This window comes from Benincasa hispida, chromosome 2 (assembly GCF_027475165.1).
Source record: "Benincasa hispida cultivar pf3 chromosome 2, pf3_genome.v1.1, whole genome shotgun sequence".
In the NCBI taxonomy this organism is placed as follows: Eukaryota; Viridiplantae; Streptophyta; class Magnoliopsida; order Cucurbitales; family Cucurbitaceae; genus Benincasa; species Benincasa hispida.
In genome coordinates, this window is record NC_143479.1 from 61,151,628 (window position 1) to 61,160,209 (window position 8,582).

Here is an 8,582-nt window from a genome sequence, read left to right on the forward strand (position 1 = left end):
GGAGTATTATAAGTATCTTAAATTATGTGTAATGTAGATACCCATTATTAGTGTCCATGTGTTTTCAAGATTACACACTATTAGTGTCCATGTAATCCACTTCTCACTTGTCAAATTGGCTATAAATAGTGGTATTTGCTGGATTTTGAAAGATACATATTGGTGATCAATCCTAAAAGATTGGAGAAAGTGAAGAAATTCATCTTTTGTTGTTTTATTTATTTTTATATATTATTATTTTATTTTCTCTATATCTGTATTTTCGTTGTGTGCTATTGTGCTTTTCAAATTCACAACAAAATTTTATTTTTATGCAGTGCCTTTCACTTTTTCTGAACTTCTCTTTTCATAAATATTTTTTGTTAAAACTTTTTTAATTTTAATTATTTTCATCCAAAATGGTAAGCAAATATTTTATTTTAATGACATCGCTTGCTAGTTGATAGCATGTCTTCATTGTGAAATTGTTCTCTATATAGATTTTCTGACATGTGTCAAGGTATTAAATAGTATTGTTTATTAAAAACTGCTATTAGTTTAATAATTTAAAACTATTGTAATAAATGTCCTTGTTATTTAGTCATAAAATTTCCAATTAGATTCATCTTTTTTTTCCTTGAAGCACTTATAATAATAATAATTATTATTATTAAATATACAAAAAAAAAAAAAAAAATTGTAATTTAAGAAGACTTCTTTCAAATTCATTTCCAACCACAAGCCTAGAAATGAAAGGTTTAAACAAATTAAAAATGTGGTGTAGCTGAAATTAGAAGGAATTGAAATAGCTGGGATTTGATACAAAAGCTTATTCCATTAAAAAAATTACTTCTCACTTCTGAAGGAAAAACATTACAACATTAGATCATTACAAGTAAAGATTTTGGGAAGACTTCAAGCTCTCTCTTAAGCACACACTATAAGGATTACATAGCTCCCATAAAAAGCTCTAAAATACAGACCAGCACGATGAGACCTTGTTACATTTATCGGTAGGTTCGGTAGACGGGGCTGTACATGCAGCTCTCAGCATACTTGACAAGATCTGCAGGGCGCGGGAGACGGGTTGCCAAGCCTGAAGTGCACACGAAAGGGAGAAAAGGTATTAAAATTATGTCAAAAAGTATTCAAAACTACAAGAATATCGACATAATCAAAGAAAACATCTCACCAAGTTCATATGCTTTGGCAGCAACATTGGCTGCAATATTTGCCGAGATCTTTCGGATATTAGTAAAGGGTGGGTAGATCAATCCCTTGTCGTAGTTCTCGTCAGAGACTTGGGCAGCCAATGCTTCAGCTAGAAAGGCAAAATAAGAATTGTTCATTATACCATCATTTAAGGATTTAACATTTGTTATTATACTTGTTGAGAATAAAGTTGAGAAAGCATGTCGTTATCAACTAGCTCATCAGTTCATAGATTTGATTTCAGGGCATGACCCAACATTTGTAGAATCGTACGATACTACTTATTTTTTATTCAAATCCACAAGCTGAATCATTTACCCTTCATTTCAACTTGAATCACATGATACAACTTTTGTATCGTGCGAATTCAATGATACTGATCATAAGAATAGTTAACTAAATGTGTGCACATATTTGTGTGCATGTATATATGTAAGTATATTGCTCATTAGCCAATCCTACTTACAGGCAGCCAGAAGCATGTCGTCGTGCACACGAATTGCTCCAGAAATTACGACACCCAAACCGAATCCAGGGAAGATGTAGGCATTGTTGGACTGATTTGAAATTTGACGAGTTCAAAATGTCAGCTCTTGATATGTGAAAACGATACAGAAGAGTATATCATCCAACATAATGATAAATAAGAAAAACCTGGCCAGGGACAAAGGTCTTTCCGTTGTATTCAAATGGATCGAATGGACTTCCACTGGCAAAGATTGCACGGCCCTTCCATTGGCATATAAAAGCAAATTAAGTACAAATGTCGAAAAAGAAAGCAAAGAGAGAAAAAAATATTTCACTTTAGAATGTCGTGTTTGTTATATACCTCACTCCAAGTGTAAGCCTCTTCAGCGGTGCATTCAGATTGTGACGTTGGGTTGGAAAGAGCCATAATAAGAGGTTTCTGCTCAACAATACGGGGAAATATGTTTGGCCAAGTTAATCCTATTTGCAAATTCAACATGTATGTAATATGTTTATGAGCTTGTGACTTATGAGTGCATCAGTGAGGGAGAAGAAAGAACCTCATTGATGGAGGCCACAGCCTCAATGACTTCTTTTGTAAAAGTCCTACCAACTCCAGATGATCCAATCAAAACTGTTGGCTTAATTGCCTGGCATAGTGAGAAATAGGTAAGCAACGAGGGACTATGCCGACAAGGAACCATAATGAGATTATGTAATGTAATTGAAACTCAAGAGGAGAATGGTTCACACCTTGACAGCACTTAATAAATCGCCGACAGGTTCGTGCTCATGAGCCCATGGCGTCTTGAAGTGTTGAAGTGAATCCTTACGCGAGTGGACAATTAATCCCTACAAGAACAGCATTCTCTTTATCTATTCTTATCAAGATATATAAGTATGCTTCTCTGATAAGCTCGAACTTTCTACCACCTTTGAGTCAACAAGCCAAATCTTCTTGCGCGTCTCCTCAACTGGAGCATTTGTCTAAAAGAAAAATTATATATATATAAGAAATATAGATTACGAATTTTGTTTGCAATCCATTTATGTTTGATATAGCTTAACAAGTACCTACCTGTTTTGATACTTCAAGGGCTATAAGCTCTGCAATACCAGTTCCAGCCTGCAGCCATGCCAAAAAAATATGTAAGAAAAAATTTGAACATGGATGTGAAGGAGTGGGAATGAAAGGATATAATAATAGTGCTCTGGAAAACCAGAACATTTGCACAAAGGAGTTTACAGAAATAGAGGGAAGGAAGAAGGCATGGAAGGAGAGATCTTACTTCCCCAGCACCAAGGAACAAGAACGTGTGATCGGCCAAGGTACCACCAATAAGTTTGAGGGCAGAAACAGCTCCAGCAAGTACGACAGCTGCTGTCCCCTGAAACAAGAAAAAGTGTATGGATAAGAAAACTTGACTACTTCCTAAATGCTGAATATCAAATTGATATTTCACAGTAGGCCAGTACCTGGATATCATCGTTGAAGACTAGATGAGTTGTGCGATACTTGGCGAGCAGCTCAAAAGCATTGTGGTTTGCAAAATCTTCGAACTGAAAGTTTCAATTAGAACCACTGAGTACAGAAATGTTTGAATTTCAGATACCAATAACTATAAATATACTATGTTCTGACCTGAACCAGAACCTTTTCCCCATAATTCTGCTTAACAGCAGTCATAAACTCATCTAGAAGTTCATAGTACTCCTGCATCAAACACAGACAAAATACTTGAGTTCATTATAAACTCACAAATCTATAACAGCTCAAATATAAATAAACCAGAAAAAAAGCAAGATAAAGATGCATTCCGAACCTCTCCAGTCGCTCTTCTCTGTTTAAGCCCAATGTAGAATTCATCATTCAACAATTTCTCGTTGTTTGTCCCAACATCAATTGTAATAGGCAAACACTATCAAGAAAATGTGGTATTAGCTGAAAAGAAGAATATCCTTCAAAGCTTTAAATTATACTAAATGAGTTTAATGATTCCAAATGCAGCAGTGTACGGAAAATTTTTCCATAAAAGCAGCACAACTACATTATTATTGACAAAAAAGAACAGGCAATTGCTTTTTCAAATAAATCCTTACTGCAGAAGGACGAACTCCTCCAAGTGCGGTGTATAAAGAAAGTTTCCCAACTGGAATTCCCATTCCCTAAAACATTCAATAAATTCATATCAAGATCAGTAGATCTGCTATTAAGTAGGCCTAATTCATTCAGAGAATATTTCCTCAGGAATTACCTGACAACCAAGATCACCAAGACCCAAAATACGCTCACCATCAGTCACCACAATTACTTGGATGCTCCTTTGGGGCCAGTTCTTCAATACTTCAAGAATCTTACCCCTGCACATCTCGATGTTATAAGATGCAAAGAACCTTGAAATTCATTAATATATAAAGCAAAAGAAAAAAAAAACATCCTCACTTCTCTTTCAAACTGATGTAAAGACCCTGAGGACGCCTAAAGATGCTTCCATACTTCTGACAAGCTTCACCAACTGTGGGAGTGTAGACGACAGGAAGCAGTTCTTCGACGTTGTCAATAAGAAGTTTGTAAAAAAGCCTTTCATTTCTTTCCTGTACACCAAATTACAAGCTCTACTAAATCAGAATTGACATGTAAATAGAAGTAGACAAGATAACCATACCTAGAATAAAAAGAGAGAAAAAATGACCAATGACTGAACACTAAGAAAATGGTTGAGCCAATGGCTTGATCTTTTTCACTTATTCAGGTAATCGAACGTGAAGTTGAAACAAAACAAATTATTAGCAAAGTAAATGAGCAATGGTAGGTCTTCAAACCTGAAGTTCCATCATGGCAATAAATTTTTGTAGTGGAAGTTGATACTGCCTGATGTTCTGCATCAACTTCTTCTCCTGGTATATCACAAATGAAAAAGGTTATCAAGAAGTATTTTAAGAACATGATCAATTTTTTTTTTTTTTTTTTTAAAAAAAAAAAGGGACAGCAGTAGCAACCTGAAGTTGTTGAGTAACGATGGCAGGTGGCAGAAGCCCCCGCAAATAATGAGCATCTCTTTCCTTCTCTGTAAATGCCAACCCCTTGTTATGGTGAGGATCCCTCAACAACGAATAGCCACTGCATCATATCAGACAGTAACAACAAAAGGATTCATGAATAATATTCTCCATTTTACAAGAGAACAATAATATTCTAAGAATCTCAGGAATCCAAAGGCCAGCTTGATGAGAATCTAGAGGAAGAATCAAAAGTCTCCTCATGACCCATTTCAAGAATTCAATGATAATTCCCTATCACAAATGCTAAAGATGAAAACATCACAAAATGAAAGCGAAAAAGAAAGCAAGTATAAGTAGTTCCCAAAAGTTGGGATTAAGTAAAATACAAAGATGAAAGTAAGAGTATGTAGTTAATCAGTCAAACCAAACGGTTGTATCTCTGACTTTGAATACAAATTAGCACAATAAACCCAAAATAAGCAAAAGAAAGCAATTAAACCAAACCCCAAAATCCAAACTTGGATTACCTCGCAACTGAGAAAGTCCATGGAGTAACAAGCTGCTCCTCTGTAGCACAGTCTTCTCCGTAGATATCCTCAACACCACCGCCAACGGTGGCTTTCGGGTCCAAGTCCAACACTGAGCCGCCATCGCCGATCTCCTTCAAAGTACTCTCCATCCCCGATCACTAAACTCAAATTTGAAGCAACCCACAGAAAGAAAAGTAGCAGAAGAAGCAAGAAACAAATCTGCCTCAAAAAATGAACACAATACGAAATGGGAAGACTGGGTATCCATTAAATAACCAAACCCACTTGCGACCATTGACGGGAAGAAAAGGCAAAGTCAAAATTGGCCAGATCAAATGCATCACTACGAACAAGAAAAGGAAACAGAGGGAGTGAGAAAGTGGGGTCGCTGATTCCATTATCGGATAAAATGATATGATATTTAAAAAAAGGGTAATCGTGATTGCCTGTTTTCAGATTAAAAAAATGGCTGGATTCACAAAATGTAGTGACGGTCATGATGGGATTAGTGGTTTGAGAACTTGAGATTAAACACTAAAATGGTAAATACCCTGTTTTCAGTGAAGCAATCAGAAGCTTCGCAGCGTAGGCGATCAAAAAGAAGCGAAACTGTTGAACCCTTTTGATTGATTAGAAAAATTTACAGAGAGAAATGGAATGGGGAAAGAAGAAGAGGTGAAGAAGAAGATGAAAGAAGTTGATTTTCCAGTTAAGCCGCTCTAATGGAACAGCTAATCGCCGCCTGCGCCAGATTTCGAAACTATCCAATTTTATATCTTAGAATCAGACATAATTGCAAATATAGACATTAGACACAGAATATTAATAGATATTACATAATATAAAAAAATTATAAATATGATCAAATTTAAATAGTCCATCACTGATCATATTATTGGTAGAGTCTATTAGTGATAGATCAGGTAAGATAAACTTGAGAGCCTATATCAACAATAGAAATCGAGCCTATATCAACAATAGAAATCTATTGTTGATAGACTTGTCTATATTTGTAATTTTTTAAATGATATTATACACTTGTTATTATTTCTAAAAATGCTACCAATGGTAATATCTTGGAAAGAAATTATTATATTAAATATTAATTTCTTTAATACAAAAAATGAATTTTTTATTGTATCAATTTTTACTCTAAATTTTCACCAAATTGTGAATTACACCGCGAAAGTGTAAAACTTAAAACAATACTATAATGTTTACCTTCTAATAAGCTTTAAAAAAATAGTTTCTTTCCTTATAGTAAGCTTTTTCAAAATTCATTAAAAAAAATAGTTTCTTTCGTATGTTAATCAAATTTAAACAAATGTAAAACTTGATATTATCGAAATTAGAGAGTTTATAAAGATTTTTATCATTGTAAAAATTAAATAGACGATAAAAATTGTAACATTTAACTAAGTTTATGATCCAAATTAATGAAATTGCATACTACGTAACTAATTTAAAATAAAAATAAAAATTTCATTAAAATTTAAATTTAAGAGGTGGTTGATTCAAAATAGTACAAATGAATAAGATATTTATTTAATCTATTTTTAAATCAAATGTTAGACTTCAATGTGTATTTGTTGAACTTGATTATAATTTTAAAATCTGAAACATCTTTGTCATTTTGTTGTAGGTTTAATATAACAATTTTCCGTTTTTTTTTTATCGAAAAGTTTAATACTGCATGTTCCAAAAAAAAAGTGTTTAATACCTCAACTCAAATATCCTTTTTATCCATTAAAAATAGACCAAAAGAACTTTTTTTTTAGATGTTGAGCCAAACTTTTTCCCTTTTATAGAAATCATTCAAATATTTATATTTATATATATATATATATATAACGTTTATATGTGAGTTGAGTTATACCTATTTCGACAGCTTCATTACACTTAGTTCATATAAATTTTAAAAACTTGATTTCTCATTTTATTCTCTACTTCGATTTTTATATTAGTTTACATAATTCAATAAAAATTAATGAAAGGCTAGTATAGAAAGTAAAAGTTGTTGATAAAAGTCAATATAAACATAGGTTAGTAGTTAATTAGACAAGACAATTAAGTATAATTTAAAAAATCTAATTCATAATACAATCTATTTAAAAAATTTGCCAAAGTAAACACAATACAACTGACAGAGAGGTATGTTAATGATAAAAAAAATAATCTAGGAATCAAAAGAACCTCTATACAGAAATATTTCAAAAATAATTGAACTAATGTAATTAATTAATTAAATTAATATATGGATCATCATCATTAATGTTTTGTTCTAAAAAAAAAAGTCAAAAGCTAATTTGGATTATTATAATTTGCTTATTTATTATTGGTAATACTTCAATTCACAAGATTTGACAGATTGGTATTTCTCATTAGATTTAAAATATCCACTCACACTTGTACAGTTTACTATAATTTCAACTAAAATTAGATATTAAAATAACTTTTATTTTATCCTTTTAGTTTTTTCTTTCAGTTCAACAAATCAGAAGTGGAGAATTTGAAATTTTTTACAGCTTGTCCAAAAATATTTAGTTGTGATAAGGAATTGGTTATTATAATCCTAAGTTTTTATAGTTAAATTATAATAATTTATATTTGACGTGTAAACTATTTTAGTTTGAGAAACAAATAGTAAACACGGTAATAAAAAGTAAAATTTCATTAGAAAGACCAACCATAAAAATATTGTCAAATACAACTAATGAATACAAAATACATGTTTAGTGTAAACGAAGTTGAGCTTCCGAGAAAATTTGATAGTGGAGCTGAATTTTTGTTGCAATTTGTGCATTTTGAATTTTTTTAATCATCATTCTAAAGGGATTTGAATTTGTATGAACTCTCCTTTTTCTAATTGGTTGTCCTCAGTTATTGCTGAAGACGTGGCTTTTCGGTTGTAGTTCGTATTTTAATAAATTTATTTTCCCAAAAAGTAAATATCTTGAATTATGTTCATTTAAACGTTTAGCCTTGAAAATATATTCACTTAGATTTATTTTATTGAAAAGAAAATAATAACATTAAACAATATCCTATTATAATTTTTTTAGTATGAAAGGAAACACATGCTTTAGAAACAAAATAAAAAACATAAAAGGCACGTGGATTTGGTGTTTGCCGGCGGCCTGAAACTCAATAATTCAGGGGAGGCTGCGGCAAGTGGACGGTGATTGGAAATGGAATATATATTATATAATAATATATATTTTTGGATCACTTAATGGAAAATGGAATATTGGATTAAGATATTTTGGAAATTGGATATCCCATTTGTGTAGTCCCACCACTTAACAAAAAAAACAAAGTGACACCTCCTACTCATATGATTAAAGCCTTTGATCATCTCTATATATATTATTTTCAAAATAAAATGTTTAG

General features: G+C 32.1%; 1 protein-coding gene across 1 annotated transcript; it reads right to left on the minus strand.

Annotated features, from left to right (window-relative positions):
- Window positions 1–794: 794 nt before the first annotated feature.
- NADP-ME1 (NADP-malic enzyme 1) lies at window positions 795–5,938 on the minus strand. The gene is made up of 19 exons (XM_039024172.2): window positions 5,190–5,938; window positions 4,660–4,780; window positions 4,483–4,557; window positions 4,103–4,254; window positions 3,915–4,020; window positions 3,760–3,825; window positions 3,483–3,578; window positions 3,302–3,373; window positions 3,136–3,219; window positions 2,949–3,047; window positions 2,738–2,785; window positions 2,593–2,646; window positions 2,413–2,511; window positions 2,220–2,309; window positions 2,021–2,098; window positions 1,846–1,920; window positions 1,658–1,748; window positions 1,172–1,300; window positions 795–1,075 (listed from the first exon to the last, which is right to left on the minus strand). Exons 1-19 carry the CDS (start codon window positions 5,339–5,341, stop codon window positions 987–989), a joined length of 1,776 nt encoding a protein of 591 aa, XP_038880100.1. The 5' UTR covers window positions 5,342–5,938; the 3' UTR covers window positions 795–986.
- Between the last annotated feature and the right edge of the window lie 2,644 nt (window positions 5,939–8,582).